The sequence below is a fragment of the Puma concolor genome, chromosome F2, assembly GCF_028749965.1.
Source record: "Puma concolor isolate L17-30 chromosome F2, mPumCon1.1.hap2, whole genome shotgun sequence".
In the NCBI taxonomy this organism is placed as follows: domain Eukaryota; kingdom Metazoa; phylum Chordata; class Mammalia; order Carnivora; family Felidae; genus Puma; species Puma concolor.
This window is the reverse complement of record NC_141684.1, coordinates 22794766-22811733: the sequence shown is the minus strand read 5'-3', so window position 1 is coordinate 22811733 and position 16968 is coordinate 22794766. Positions and strand designations below refer to the sequence as shown.

The window sequence follows — 16968 nt, the reverse complement described above, 5'->3', positions numbered from 1 at the left end:
AAACAGAAAGCAGAAGGATGGTTGCCAGAGGCTGGCAAAGGGGAAAAGTGCAACTGGTCAACGAATATAGAGTTTTAGTTTTTCCAAGACGAAAAAGTACTACAGATCTGTTCCATGACACCTGCACACAGTTAACACTCTATATACTCAAAATGGTAAATTTTGCTACTTGTTCTTATCATAATAAAAAAAAGTTATGTAGAAAATGATCCCTGAGTGTTGAGACAAGTGAGAAATTACTTTCAACTAGATTTTTTTTTAATCTTTCAGGTTATTGACCTTGGCCTTTGGTGTAAGTTTTATCTACTACTGGCTTTTGCTAACAAAGCTATTATACCTGTAGCACCAAAAAAACCCCAAAAACCTCCTGAAATGCTTAAGGAGTATCTTCTTTCTGAAATATATAGCTAAGTTCATCTTCTCAAACATTAAATCAAAATACTACAGAAGAAAATGGATACTGGACACATAATGATGATCCTTGCCCTTCACGATGTAAGTTACTTGCAAGCTGATTTCATAATGGGAAAGTTTAACAACAACACAGTTTCTACCCAAATTACTAAAATCAGAATCTCAAATTATAAACAAGGCCAAACTAATGAATCTTTTGATATAAATCCTCATTTCAAAGAATTTGCATAATCTGTTAATGTTTATTTATTTTTGAGTGAGAAAAAGCATGAGTGGGGGACGGGCAGAGGGAGAGGGAGACACAGAATCTGAAGCAGGCTCCAGGCTCTGAGCTGTCAGCACAGAGACCAATTCGGGGCTCGAACCATGAGATCATGACCTGAGCAGAAGTTGAATGCTTAACCAACTGAGCTACCCAGGTGCCCCAAATTTGCCTAATTTTTTCAAGAAACTCTGAAATCAAGCGAACTAGACTGGCCTGATAGACTTGCAGTAAGAGATAATGAAAGGTTATGCTGAGAAATGTGTTAAAAATCATTTGTGTGCACTGCAAAGATTTTTGAAATGAGTACCCTTACCTTCATCAAAATCAGCATCATCTTCTGTGTGTTGAGGGAAAGGAAAGCAGTTGGTAATTTCAAGACGATCTTCTACAACCAAGCCCAAAAGCACTCCCTGAACCACTTCAGTTCCTTGTCCTTCTTCTTGATAATGTTTGATTATTTTTAATACCACCTAAAAGAAAATACAGAAGTGAGCTGAAAAATCATCCTTACAGGGGCGCCTGGGTGGCTTAGTCGGTTAAGCATCCGACTTCGGCTCAGGTCATGATCTCACGGTCCGTGAGTTCTAACCCCGCATCGGGCTCGGTGCTGCTAGCTCAGAGCCTGGAGCCTGCTTCAGACTCTGTGTCTCCCTCTCTCTGCCCCTCCCCTGTTCATGCTCTGTCTCTCTCTGTCTCAAAAATTAAAAAACATTAAAAAACTTTTTTCAAAAATCATCCTTACAGTTTTTATTTCCTTTATTTCAAGGGGAAAAAAATGAACCATACAAGTAGGTTTGCAAAAAACACAGAATTATATAATAGAACCAATTTTCTTACAAATCAATTCTTACTCTGACACAAATAATAAGCTCACATAATCTAAACGTACACCTGAAACTCCTGGAGTCTGAAGACATGTCCAAAATGTCCATTTTTGACTTCAGGTCATCGCTCCGAAAGGTCTGGAATCCAGGAGCAGCTTCAAACAGTATCACCTCAATTCAAGGTCATTATAGAGGAAGTGATCCTATTAACTTTTGTTAACAGGAAGATAATTTCCTGACACAGATGATAAAACCATCAATAACATAGAGATGAAGTCCTCAATTACCTGAAAACCTGAAAGCAGGCCACTCCCTTGACAATTTCTTAAATTCTCAAGATGGTTCCTGAACAAAACATCTCATTAAGTCAAGGGAAGCAACAATGGGAACATGTATCCAAGAAGGATCTGTTTGGTAACAGAAAAATCAAAGAGAACCCAGACTCCAGCACTACCTAATTTTCCTCAACCAGAAGGATATACCAAATAGCCTCTAATAGAATACTGGCTCTTGCATTACTCTCTCCTTTAACATTTCCATAAAGATAAAGAGGTAACAATGCAAGGTTAGACAGGCAATTAATTTAAAGGTTCACAGTATCAGTAATCATTAATAATAACTCTTAGAAAGTAATTCCCACAATTATGTTAGGAGAAAGGACTATAATCATTTTACAAATAAGAATACAAAAATAGAAATAGCTAAAGGTCACACATCCAGGAAGTGGAAGAGCCAAGATTTAAACCAAGTCAAACTCCAAAGCTGTGTATTTTAACTTTAATCACAAGGAGACTTATGTTCATAGCAATAATTCAGTAATTAAAACAATGGATTAGTCATAGACTTTGTGATGAACAGACCCCATAAAGGTACCATATCAACAAGATCCAGACCTCTTAAGGATCGCAAGCAGGAGGGAGAAGAGGTTTTTCTTATTATTATTATTTTTTTTTACATTTATTCATTTTTGAGAGATAGAGACAGAGCACAAGTGGAGGAGGGGCACAGAGAGAGGGAGACACAGAATCCGAAGCAGGCTCCAGGCTCTGAGCTGTCAGCACAGAGCCCAACGTGGGGCTCGAACTCACAAACCGTGAGATCATGACCTGAGCCGAAGTCAGATGCTCAACCGAATGAGCCACCCAGGCGCCCTAGGAGCGAAAAGAATTTAATGTGGAAGAACCTCAACTGATTAAGACCTTCAAGAGTATGAAATGAAGAAAGTGCACAATTTTACACATTCTTTTAGAAAAGACCTCTCTACTTAAAAGGCACAAAATGAGCTTTGAGAGTCGTGCAGGTATGGGTAGGAGTTCCAGCTCCAACACTTACTGGCTGTCATGTTGCAAAAGCTATTTATTCTTCCTAAGTCTTTGATTTCTAATTTGCAACATGGAGCTGTCCAAAGCAATACTGACACCATTAAAAATGAGATAATGTATAGTAAATACTTCACACAGGGTCTGACATGTAATAAATGATCAATATTATTGATTTTTGTCAAAAAAAAAAAAAAAAAAAAAAAGCAGAACTATGGGGCTCCTGGGTGGCTCAGCTGGTTAAGCATCTGACTTCGGCTCAGGTCATGACCTCATGGTTCCTAGGTTCGAGCCCCAGCTGTACTGACAGCTCAGAGGCTGAAGCTGATTCTATGTGTGTGTGTGTCTCTCTCTGCCCCTCCCCTGCTCATGTGCGTGCTCTCTCTCTCTCAAAACTAAACATTAAAAATAAAAAATAAAAAAAAAAAAAGGAGAACTATTTAACTCCTATTCAACTTACCTCTTGGCTACAATTATTGTCACACTTAAAAAAGAAACACAGATGACCAAGAAGGGATAAAGAGAACTAATAAAAAGTTATTATAAACACACCTACCAACTTGTCTAGGTTGCCTAGGTTGTAGACACTTAATCCTATTAATGAGATCGCTGAATCACTGTTGAAATCAAAGTAAATGAGAGATGCTAGAAGACTGCAAAGCTTAATGTAGATGTTTGGACAAACTCCAGAGCTGATTCCTAAACAGCTGGTGCTCGTGTGTGTGCAAAAAGGAGTGTTGCTGACAAGTACCCAGCAGTTTCACAAAGAAGCCAAGCCAAAACAACCTTATTTCCTTTTACAAATAAAACTGGGATGTGAAAAAATTATTATTATAATTGAAAATGAGTTATCACAGTTAAAAAATAACTTATACTGTAACACTGACTTAACGCTAATAATAATGAACTATAAAGGGATGGGGGGTAGGAGGGCAATGTAACCAAACAGCACAGCAGCTTGATATGCCTGGCCAAAGAGTCAATGCAACTTCATACAGCATCAACAGAAGCACAGTGCTCCAACTAAGAGAAACTATCATCTCTTTTCAGCATCACTGACCTATTCTATTCACTTCTCTATATGATCAGAGAGAAAATTTACAGTAATAGTATCCAACTGAGAGAAAGGAGAAGCACATGGTTTAACTACCTGCTAAAGATGATCAACATAAGTAAGTGTACACAGGAAGGGGTATTCTAAGAGAGAAAGCTTAAAACCCTGTGATGAGAACTACTTCAATAAATTCAAATCTCTCTCCACAGCAGGGACAATCACAAAGAGCACTTTCTAAACAGTGAGGCACTAGAGGATGTGTCTTAGTTTGAAAGGCAAAATAAGGGCCACAGATGACAGTATCAGGAAACAAGACTTAAATTTTAAGGGTGAATTCTCTCTAACATTTAAGGTTATCCAAAATGAAAAGACTTAAGGAAAGGCTTGGTGATCACTAAAGTAATTTCCAACTCTAGTATCTGTCATCTTGCCACTGTAATATAATCTCCTAAAAGAGAGCATTCAAAAATTAAAAAAAAAAAAAATTTTATCAAAACTAAGCTAACTCATTTTCCACTTTGACATTTTTTGCTCTTATTTCCTATACACATGCTAAAATCTCAATTCTTTAGTTCAAAAAATAATGTAATGGACTTGCAATTCAAACTTGAGAGGAGATGTCAAAAGGAAATCCCTGATCAGAAGCAGCAAATTCATACAAATTTACATACAAGCTTTTGATATTCTACAGAAATAACAAGAATTTACTGTTTAAATAAAAATGTTGCATAGATTTTTGGTATTTACAACACAAAAATCCATGTTCTGCTCATGGTCTCCCCTCTTAAATATTCTCATAAAAATGAAGAGACGTTTTATTCGCCCATCTTCAACATCCAAACAGGTACTGGCACATAAAAGATAACTCAAAAAGATCTGCTGAAGGACTGAATGCTGAACATTTATCAATCACTTCTATCAAACACTCCAGTCAGTGTCTTACATGCAATGACTCGATCCCTAAAAGTACTCTATGAAGTCAGTAATATTTCTTCATTTATTTGACAGATGAGGAAACAGATATTCTGACACAAAATTATTAAATCAGGGAGAGGAGATAGGATTTCGAATTTCAAGGTACTTTTAATTACTTCATAATAAGTGAGTAACTTTGTAGTAACGAGGCTGAAACAGACAGAATGCAGGGGCAACAGCCTTGAGGAAGCCCCTTGAGGAACCCCCTTGCAGAAGCAGAGTTTTGTGCAAGAAGTAGAAAAGTTCAGTGTCAGGTTACAGGGTCAGGCAGCAAAAAGACTCTAAAAGAATGGTGTTAGAGGTCAAATGTTTTGTGCCCTGATCACTAGAAGTAGCATCAACAGGAAACCGCCATTAGTTGCTAGAATGCAATACAGCTTCTAATCTTTAGCAGCACTATTCTCACAAGCCACAAGATGGGAATGTTCTACCACAAAAGTCCTGTTTCAGTCAAGCTCATCCCCCTTTCACTTCCTTGCACTCCAACCAAACCATATGCCTCTGTCCCTAAAACAGTGCTGGTATATTTTTAATTAACCCTGTTTGTCATGCTTCCTCTTACTTTTAAAAACAGATACATGAAAGCTTAATATTCTCCAAAACAAAAACATACTCCTATATTTTGTTTATTAAGTGTTCACAAATGACCCCACATACTCAAGAGCTCTATTATCACTTGTTCTTAGCTTACCAAAATGGCCCGTGAGGTTTTTTTTTTTTTTAAATAAATGAAGAGAAGTCTTCACCCTGGCTACATATTAGAGCCGTCAGTATTAAACACAGAACAAAACAAAAAAAAAACAAAAACAAAAACCACCACAGACACAAAAAGCTGATGCCTGAATCCAGCCTCTGAGTTAACTGATCTGGGCTGAGATTCATATATTGATTTGTGGGGATTTTGTTTCTTTATGGTTTTGTTTTAGATTCTCCAGGTGATTCTAACATCCTACTTCATTCTAACTTTTAATGTGGAAGTATGGGCCAGGCTTCCTCTTTTTAGTTCCTCAGAAGACTGAAATGCACACAACTGGTTAAAACAAAGTTTCCTTTCCTGTTTTAAGACTCCCTGTGTTGATAAACAGTGAGAATACTGAGAAACACAGACCCAAAAGTGAACATTTTATTTATAAAAGCAGAAATATAAAATATAAATATATTTTATAAATACATATATATTTATACATATAAATCATAAATTATATAAATATATAAATTATATAAATTATAAATACAAATATAAAAAGGAGAAATATCCTCCCAATAAGAGGAACTCAAGCCCTACTTGGAAGAATCTCTACAGCACAGAGATGAGAAGGAAGGAAGGTAATGCCAACAATCCATGCAAGAAGTATCAAGTGTTCTCTAAGACCTATGCCCCATACTTAAAACTGCATATGAACTGGGACGCCTGGGTGGCTCAGTTGGTTAAGAGTCTGACTCTAGGTTTCAGCTCAGGTCATGATCTGGAGGTTTGTGGGTTCGGGCCCCACACAGGGCTCTGTCGCCTGCAGCGGAGCCTGCTTGGGATTCTCTCTCGCTCTCTCTCTGCCCCTCCCTCACTCATACAGTCTCCATCTCTCTCAAAATAAATAAACTAACTTAAAAAAAAAAGCAAACGAAAAACAAAAACCCTGCTTATGGGCTATTGTTGACCAGGTTTGTTTATCCTATAAATTCATGGGTAAATAAAAATTTTCCTACAAATTAAGTCTAAAGGATGGAAACATATTGGCCAGTAGAATTACCAAATTCTTCTACACCCCCAAACTTTGCCATACTCTGGGTCTAAGTGTTTAATAACCTACTTGATTTGCCCTGCGAAGTAAGTACTGGTCTCTGAATATGACAACTCTCCCTAGAATGGGTCTCCCAGCTTTCTGAGGTTTGCACATTCTCAAGCTGGGTGGATCTTAGAAAGGAATCTCAACTTGCAAGATAGTAAACAGATGTCTCGTCTGCTGAAATTACCCTAGAGGAAACATTTTTTCTACTATTGTTTATTATTCAGTGAAGATAATTTGAAAGAGCAAAGTAAACTACTTCATCATCTCTAATGAACACAATACTAACTTTTAAAGTGTCTAGCTTTCGGGGCGCCTGGGTGGCGCAGTCGGTTAAGCGTCCGACTTCAGCCAGGTCACGATCTCGCGGTCCGTGAGTTCGAGCCCCGCGTCAGGCTCTGGGCTGATGGCTCGGAGCCTGGAGCCTGTTTCCGATTCTGTGTCTCCCTCTCTCTCTGCCCCTCCCCCGTTCATGCTCTCTCTCTGTCCCAAAAATAAATAAACGTTGAAAAAAAAAAAAATTTAAAGTGTCTAGCTTTCTAAAAAAATAAAAACCTAACTCTGCCCAAAATGTTATACACAACAAAGTATTCTCAATATTATAGGATAAAATATGAACAATCTAAAATATGCAAATAAATTAATTATACCAGAAGCCCACAAACCTAAAATCTGAGTAATAAGTATGATGGATAAAATCTTCCATCCTCCCTGAAAAGAAACATTTAGCACAATCTCTAAGACCCATCAAAATCTTACCAAACTCAATTTCATACCAGGGAACAATTTAAATCTGACCAAAATAAAGATTATGCTGTCTGATGAATTAGAGTAATTTTCTATCAAATATGATATCTGCAAAGACCAGTTACTACAGACAGATTTGGAAGCTGTGCACAGAATTACCAGAATTGTTATTTTGGGCTTCTTTCATTCACTCATTTATCCATTCACCTAGGTATGTGCTGAATGACTTCTACAGGCCAGTTACCTCTGACAGGCCAACTGGGAAAATGAAACTAAAATCAAACACATAAAAAAGTATTTACTTTGATAGGGTTTATATTTTGGAATAGCAAATCTCAAAAGTTTTTAATCCTAAAGTTCCTTTTAACACTCTTAGAAATTACTGAGGACCCGAAAGAATTTTTACGTTGATATTTACATATTAGAAATTCAAAATGAAAAATGTTCAAAATAATTTATTCACTTAAAAACAATAACGGGGCGCCTGGGTGGCTCAGTCAGTTGAGCGACCAACTTCGGCTCAAGTCATGATCTCATAGCTCATGAGTTCCGAGCCCCACATCAGGCTGTGCTGACAGCTCAGAGCCTGTAGCCTGCTCCGGATTCTGTGTCTCCCTCTCTCTCTGCCCCTTCCCCACTCATGCTCTGTCTCTGTCTCAGAAATAAATAAACATTAAAAAATTTTTAGAAAATAATAATAAATAAAAACAACAATAACAAATGTATTACATGCTATTACAGAATACATTTGTTAGAAAAATAACTTTTCCAAAATAAAAGCAATCGGGATATAAAAAATGACAGTTTCACATTTCTGTGTAACATTCACATTTTCAAAAAGAAATTTTAATCAGGATAGAAGAACAACATTGTTTCACATTTCTTGTGAATCCTATTAATGTCTAGTTTAATAAAAGACAACAAGATTCTCATATCTGCTTCTGCATTCAATCTTTTAATATCACACATCATGTAGCATCCAGAAACTTCCATTAAACACTCATTCAAGAGTGAGAGTAAAAATGACAAATAATGTTTAAATATTACTATGAAAATAGTTTAGACTTCAGAGGCCCTCTATATAAAAGTGTAGGGGCTTCCCCCACTTTAAGAACCAGAACAACCATTAAGGTGAATGTGATTACAGATTGTGAATTGCACTCTGAAGAAAATAAAAAGGAGAGTAAAAGGTAGGTAACCTTAAAGAGCATGGTCCAGGACAGGCCTCTCTGAGATGACACCTGAGCAGAGAAAACTGAAGAACAAGCAAGTGAGCTTGGGTGAAGCCAATATTTGCGAGCTATGGATTTTAAATAATAGTTTAAACAGAAATGCTAATATTTACTTTTCATGAAGCACACAAGTCATACTTCAGCAGAACAAAAAGGCCCAGAGATGGATGAACACTAGCACTGTAGTAGCACGCTTGCGTGTTTTTACCAAAAGCACTGGCATATAAATAATAAACCCAAACAGCTATGTCTTAAGATACCATTACATACTTCAAGATGAGCAATTTCAATTAATTTTTGTTAATTATAAAACAATATATTAACAAAATCCTTTCAAGAAATATTACCAAGACTTTAATCAGCAATATTTATAATACCAGTGTCAGAGGTGATCTTTACCTGGTAAAATTATTGTCTATGAAGCTACCACACAAAATTCCTCTGTCAAAGGTAGCAACTCTAAGAAAGTTCAGGGTCAAAAAGTAAACTACTTAAGAACTATATCTGGAACTGTTAGGCCTTGCAATATGCCAATTTGAAGAACCTGAATATGCCAATTTGAGTACATGAAAGATATGTAGAAATGTTAAATATGCTATATTTCTAAAAAAGTGTAAATAACCAACCAAGTGAGACAAAGAAATCAACAACCAGAGCATTAACCTGTGAGTTAACACAGGAGTGCCCAAAGGTGCATCAGACCTAGGTCTAATACCCAAGAGCTAGGAGCTGAATTGCAATCCAACCTCTGTCCTGGATCGTAAGATGGTGTCCTGAACTTCCAAGTCAGGAAAGTGGAAACCAAGACCTTTCCAAACAGTTATAGCTCCATGACAAAGTACTGGTGGAAAGGTAGAAAACAGTAACTGCAGTTATCTTATAGTTAAATATAAACTTACTACTTGCTACATAACCCAAATTCCTATTCCTAGGAATTCAAGAGAAATAAAAACACATCCACACAAAGATATGTCCACAACTGTTCATAACAGCATTACTCATAACAGCTAAAAACTGAAAGCAACCCAAAAGCCCACCAAACTTAGATAAACAAATTCCAATATATCCATTCTATGTACTACTACTCAGCAAAACAAAACAGCAAAAGATCAGTACAATACAGAGGAATCTCAAAAACATTATATGAAATGAAAGAAGTCAAACAAAATGCTATGTACTGTAAGATTCATTTTTATGGAATTCTGGAAAAGGCAAAACAAAACCCCTAGGTAGTTAATCGCCTGAGGCCAAGGTGAAGGGAAGGATACTGACTGCCAAAGGACACACTCTTTAGGGTGAAGTAACTATTTCACACCTTGATGTGGTGGGGACTATGTAGTTGTTTACAGCTACAAAAGTTCATCACACTATACACCTAAAATAAGTGGATTTTATTCTGCATAAATAATACCTTAACTTTAGAAACCTGTACACATTTGTAAAAGTCTGATGAAGAAACAATTCATATGACCCACTACTAATTTTTTCTCAATTTAGAGTTCAAAGATCCCCTGAAATGCTTATAAGGAGCTAGGTTAAAAACCACTGCTATATCCCTGCATTATGTATAAGTTTTATATAACTATATATAAACTCAAGTTTATAACAACTCATGTTTACAATAAGCCCAGGCAATCAAGAATTAAACTGTACTGTTTTAGAAGCCAAAAAAGTATAATATTTAAAATTTTCCCACTATTTTAAAATATTTTGAAATTTAATGAGATTAATTAGGTATTTAAGAGATATTTTCTACATATTTAAGGCATTTTCCTGGAAGGAAGGTCTGTGGCATTCATCATACTCCCAAAGATGCCCATGACACACAAAGAGTTAGAGTTTTCAAAATTAATTAAAAAGGTATTATATACATGCAGTTATGCTTTTATGTTTGCATCAACAAGAATGGTGTGGAAGGACGTATCTTTTCTTATGAATTTCTGTTACTGCTTACTTACTTATAATAAGCATGCATTTGTTTTCAATTCAAAAAACATCAAATAAAGAAAAAGTTAACAGAAAAGACTTTAAAATCCAGCAGTCACTGCAATTTACTACATGAAGTCTCACCAAAGAAACCTAATTTCTTTTTGACAGTGCTACTGAGTTGACACAATATGGACACATCTTGATTTAAGTATATTTTTTTAGGTATGTTAAAAAGGGAGGGAGTTGGGCTGAATAAGTGGCTTTGAAAGAAGATGAAAAAATACACACTATAAAGCCTGAGCACCTGCTGACTTTAAATTCTAATCTCTTGCTGATATGGTTACACTTCAACTCTATTCACAGATGCCATTGCACTCACATACACAAATGACTGGACAATATGCATATACACACACCATCAAAGTGAAAGAAGTAACTTCTGGATATACAGACTGGTTTTCAACAAGCAGATCTGTTTAAGAGAAACCTAATGTAAACCAATTACAAATCAGCAAACTATCAATTCAAACTTTGAGCAAATAGCAATAAAGCTTCACCAAGAAAAGCAGCATGTTTCCCACTGTCCCTGGAGTAGACATCAAAAGGATCTGTTTAAAGTTCAGCTAGAATTAGGGACATAAGGAGTTTTAAATTGTTAGAACTATACCATCATGTTTAACCTTCCTTTATAAAGTTAAGTTCATAAGGAATGTTCACAGGCTGCAAACTCTATTATGTGTACCTAGAATAAGAAAACACTAAATCCACTAGTTCATCTTTTAAACAGCTAGTGGTATTTAATAATCACAGTAGTATTTTAGCTACAGTACTATTAAATAAATTAGACTCTGGTTATAGGAAGATGCTATTAGCTAAATAAAATAGGTATGCAAATCGTTTGTAACAGGGCTTCTCAGGCAATTGGTGGTGAAGAACTCATCTTCCTCCAGTCCCTCACAGACCAATACTGTAGTAAAAAAATAAAACTTGTAAGGAAAGTGACATTTTATCAACGTTTATTTATTTTTGGGACAGAGAGAGACAGAGCATGAACGGGGGAGGGGCAGAGAGAGAGGGAGACACAGAATCGGAAACAGGCTCCAGGCTCTGAGCAATCAGCCCAGAGCCTGACGCGGGGCTCGAACTCGTGGGGCTCGAACTCACGGACCGCGAGATTGTGACCTGGCTGAAGTCGGACGCTTAACCGACTGCGCCACCCAGGCGCCCCGGAAAGTGACATTTTAAACAAAGCCACAGAAAATACAAGCCCAAGGATCATACTCTGGCTATCACAGCAACATCATGCTGCGATACAAGTTTCGAAACAATCCCAATCCTGTGCTTATCTCACACAAACCACAAACAGTTCACAAACCATACTCTTACTTTAGGTAGCACTGGGTTTACAGAGGAGGTAACATTAGGAAGATAGACCATTTCCTCCTAACTCCAGAAGCTGGAAATTCAGACTTTATAACCAAACACTTCTTAATTTATGTCACTGATATGAAGCCTCTCAAAATATGACAGTATTCCAACAGATGGGAACTCCAAACTGTGTGGCTATCAAACCCATAGTTTCTCTACCACTCCATGCTGCTTCTATAGGAGAGAACAGGCGTCAAACCACTATTCTCTCAGTTCTGATTCCACTCTGAACAATATATTTCTAACAGGGGTAAAAACAAATCTATTTCAGCAGCAGGAGCCCACTTTCAATCGTAAGCTCTATAAGACAAAAGAAAGTAAATTACCCAGAGACTGTGCCCAGCTGAAGCCCCGACATTCACACTTGATTTGCTATCTTCCATTTGTTGTACAAAGTAACTCTAAAACTAACCTTTATTTCTTTCAAAAAAAAATGTTCAAGTGAGAGAGAAAACTTTAGTAAAAGCTTAAAAATTCATTCGTATCAATGTATACACAAATGTGAACCTCTGGTCTGTACAAACAGAAAAATCATATAGCACAGTTGAGAGGCTGGGGCACTAGAACTCAAAGTCTGAGTGCCAGCTCTGTGGCCTTAGGCAAGTTAACTAGATAGGATCACCTACCTCCTGGGGAGATAAGTCAGTCAGTCAGTGCCCATCTCACAGCACTGCTGCAAGGATTAAAAAACAATACACCCAAAGTACCCAGCCCACAGGCCTAGCAAATTCTCGGTAAAACTTGTTAGCTACTGCTTCAACTACTATAATAAACATTTCACCTAACCCATTCACTCATCCACCTATCCCACAAATATTTAGTGACTAGAACATGCAAGGTATCTTCATGGCACTGACACTGGTTTCCCCAGACTGTTCAGTTTATTCCTGAGATCTTCTTTCAGTCTAGTAAGATGTAAATATAGCTCATTAAAAATCAACTACCTGACAACAAAGTTCTAATTCTGTTGACTTATCAGTCATCTTGATCTAGAGCTATCTGTATATACCACAAGGTTTCAAAAGAAGATTTTTTGAAATCTGCTTTAAAAAGGCGAAGGTAAGAGTAAATTGACTTATTTGAAACAGCGGTGCATGTTGGGGCACCTGGCTGGCTCAGCTGGTTGAGCGTCCGACTTCGGCTCAGGTCTTGTTCTCGCAGTGTGTGAGTTCGAGCCCGGCTTCGGGCTCTGTGCTGACAGCTCAGAGCCTGGAGCCTGCTTCAGATTCTGTGTCTCCCTCTCTCTCTGCCCCTTCTCTGCTCAAGCTCTGTCTCTCTCTGTCTCAAAAATAAATAAAAACATTTTTAAAAAATTAAAAAAAAAGAAACGGTGCATGCATGTGTTTATGTACAGAGGTTCCCTTAAAAACATCATTATCCGTGGGGCCGCCTGGGTGGCTCAGTCAGTTAAGCAACAAACTTGGGCTCCGGCCATGACCTTACCACTTGTGGGTTCGAGCACCGCATGGGCTCTGTGCTGACAGCTCAGAGCCTGGAACTTGCTTTGGATTCAGTGTCTCACCCTCTCTGCCCCTCCCCCCATGCACACTTTCTCTCTCACTCTCAATAAATAATAAACATTAAAAAAAATTTTTTTAATTAAAAAAAAAATCACTATCCTGCTAAAAGTAAGGACTAGATCCCCTCCATAAGAGTTTCTTAGGTCTGAAATAGAAAGGCAAGGCCCAACTGCACCAGTTGCTGGCCATTTGGAGAAGAGGTCAGGCGTTCCTAGGCTGGCTTTATTCCAGTTTTATAGATTCTGGGAGGTAAGGTCCACAGCCTGAATTACTCACATCAATCACTGTCAAAGAACAGCTAGTACCATAGAAGAATTTTAGTCTCAAAGAAACTGTAATGCCACAGAATCTCCCCTTAGCATATTCTGTAAAGTCAATAACTAGACTTTCATTTAATTCTGGCTTCTTTCACTGACTGACCTGTGAACTTGGCAGTTTTCTTATTTGGTTAAGCCTAGATCATTTTTTTCTAACACTGAACAAAGAAGGTAGTTACTGCCAAAATGTAAATTCAAAAAGCAGAAAGCAGCATTAGTCTTAAATTTAACACATTTTATGGCTCAAGTGGGATAGGGGTTCCATTTCATAACTGGCTGAGTCAAATAATAAATAGGATTTAAATCACTGCTGTTCAGTTTTGATGTGAAAGAAATTTAAGTAACTTCAATAGCAAAAAAAAAAAAAAAAATTTTTTTTTTGCTCCTGATATATATGGGATTAGTTGCAATGCTCCAAAACACTTAATCAATATCACCTCTATAATATTTCAGTTGAAAGAGCATACTTCATTATTATTCTCTTGGATCTAATGTTCATCGATGGTCCACAGTTTTGAAGTTAAATCTAATAACTTGGGAAAAGGGGGAGAAGGGCAAAGCAGTCTCAAGAATTTTAGCAGAGTAACACTGCTCTCCTCACAAAAATTACTCATGAGAAGAGTACAATGATGTAATCAAACATACAAAAGTATAATCACAATTAAATGTTAAATGATGAGGTTTTATTTTTAACATTAAGTTTATACTTTACCAACTCAATATACATAACTGATCTGCAAATTTTCCCACGTGTAGCTGGAAAGGAGTTTTTCCAAAGTAAAATGAGTGATAAAAAAGCTAAGCTAGAATAAACTTATGTCTTCTCACATACAAAACAAACCAAAAAATTTCAAAACTGTTCTCTACTTCCTAACACATTTACGTTTGTTATCCTGGGGAGCAGAAACCACAGTTTAATTAGAAGGCCTTTAAGTGATCTAGGGGCACCTGGATTACTATCTATTTCTGCTTCCTTAACAGGAGGCAGTGCTGGCTAAAACAAGTTGAGAAGGAAACACTAAAAAGAGTAACTGTGACTGCCTCTGCAAAGAGGGTGGTTGAAGATAGGAATGAAAAGTGAGAGCTTCTTTTACTACATACTCTTTTTGTCTTTTAATTTGTATACCATATGCACCCAAATGGCTGTTTAATTAAATACGCTTAATATATTAAAAGGACTTCAGTGTTCCAGTATAAAAAATACACCACAGTGATACCAGGAGAAGGTGATTATTCACCTTCTTTCTCAAGAGGTCTCTCAGAACTGAACTGAAGATTATGCATTTCTATACAAAATATAAAACAGGGGTTTTCTTCTATCCAAAAAGAAAAGATTTTGGTTTTAACTGTTTTAAAGGCTACTCTTAAACCAAATTTGAAAACAGTACTACAAGCCCTCATTTGGAGGCTAACAACAAAAGGTAAAGAAGATCTTAATAGTCAGGCTATCAACTTGGATTTTATTTTGTAATGGGGATTTTCCAAAGGGTTTTTGCATTACTATCCTTTACCTACTCAGCATTATTGTGTGTGATGGCCAAGTACAAAATAGATTCTTTAAGACCTGTCACATGAGAGTTTTGCAGTAATTCAGAAAGGAAAGTGAGAAATGAATAGTGCAGACAACACAGTTACAGACTCACTATGTAAGTGAGTGATCTTAAGAGAATCCGAGGGAAAGCCTACAGAGCAATCAAAGATGATACCAGAAGCCTGGGTGACTTGGGCAGATGGTGATGGCACTAACAGACAACAGGAAGTATTTTATTGACTTGAATCATAGTAACAAGTATGTTAGCATACTAACATGCACACTTAATTTGCACACTTAATTTTAAAAATAAAGACTAAGATCTGTAAAACTCTTAACTTTCCATTAGTAACAGTGCCAAGAAGCAGCACTCCAATACTCTGTACATGGGAAAAGAAACTGTACTATACAACTATTCTGGAATAATTTGGCAACATGCTTTAAAATCATGCATAACCTTCAAGCCATTAACTTCAGCTCCAGGTATTTATTAAAGCACAGGAAAAACACTAGAAAAGTAAACCCCAAAATCCTAACAGTGCTACCTATACTCATATTATGAGCTTATAAACGGAGTAATTTTCTTTCTGGGTTTTCTTTGTGTGTAATTTCTCCAAACTTCCCTTACAACGAATATATACAGTTTTTGGTTAAAATAATCATAGTTTAGCACATTACTATTGTCCCATGGATAAACAAACATTTTCTACTTACATCAAATGAAGCTAGTTGGGGACAAGGATAGAAGTATAGAAGGTACTGAGAAAAAAAATTTCTTATTTATCATCAGGACACAATGAATACCTGTGATGTTTAGGTACTATTTGGGGTAAAAAATAAAATTTTATGCCAAAATACAGTGGCTATTCAGACTCAAACAGTAAAAGTTTTATATTTTGACTAAGTTAATACTGAATTACCACTATTTTACTAAATCAATTTTTTCTCTTCTATTTTTGGGCTTGGTACCAACGTTAACAAAAATACAGGGTACTACTCTGGCATAAGCCAGTCTCCATTTCAGCCCTTTCAGTTTTATTGAAACAAATACAGTTTGTCACCATGTAGATGGAGATGTACATTACACTGTACTTTTCCTATTAAATCTAATCTTTACGGGATATAACCATTTTACAGTATAACAGTCCTTTATGGGAACAACTAAGGCTATTTTCTCTTTAAGTATATTTTCTTATATCTTGCCCAAGGAAATAATATCCAAGTACCATAATTTAAATGATATTTTACAAAAAACATTTATGAACTAATGTCCAAGAGAAAAGCAAATACCACCAAGTTTTCATGTTAAGTGCTGAAGTCAGAAGCTTTCATCTTAAGAAACTAAGGTAGACTTGGTAAAGTACAGGTGAGAATATCTGACCACAAAATAAGAGTGGCAAAGACCCTCACCAAAGCCTAATGCTTTGTAGAGGCTTGTCTCCCCAGTATGAAGACTAGGATTGAGCTAAAAGCCCAGAAAAATGTTGCCGAGACTTAAAATACCTGGTGTTGCTCAGCAAAGCTCTTGAAATCTCGGATATTAAGCTGAAGATCAGAATTTATAATTATATAGGGGCTAGCTGGAGCCAAAGGTGACAAGAAAACAAAAGATGAAAAACCAGTAAATAT

At 36.7% G+C, this 16968-nt stretch overlaps 1 protein-coding gene across 1 annotated transcript in view; it reads right to left on the bottom strand.

Moving 5' to 3' along the window:
- EIF3H (eukaryotic translation initiation factor 3 subunit H) overlaps window positions 1-16968 on the bottom strand; it is a 100246-nt gene that overhangs the window by 75846 nt on the left and 7432 nt on the right. The window contains exon 2 of the mRNA XM_025922487.2: window positions 993-1149. Coding sequence (XP_025778272.1) covers window positions 993-1149 — 157 coding nt within the window. The remainder of the gene's footprint in view (window positions 1-992; window positions 1150-16968) is intronic.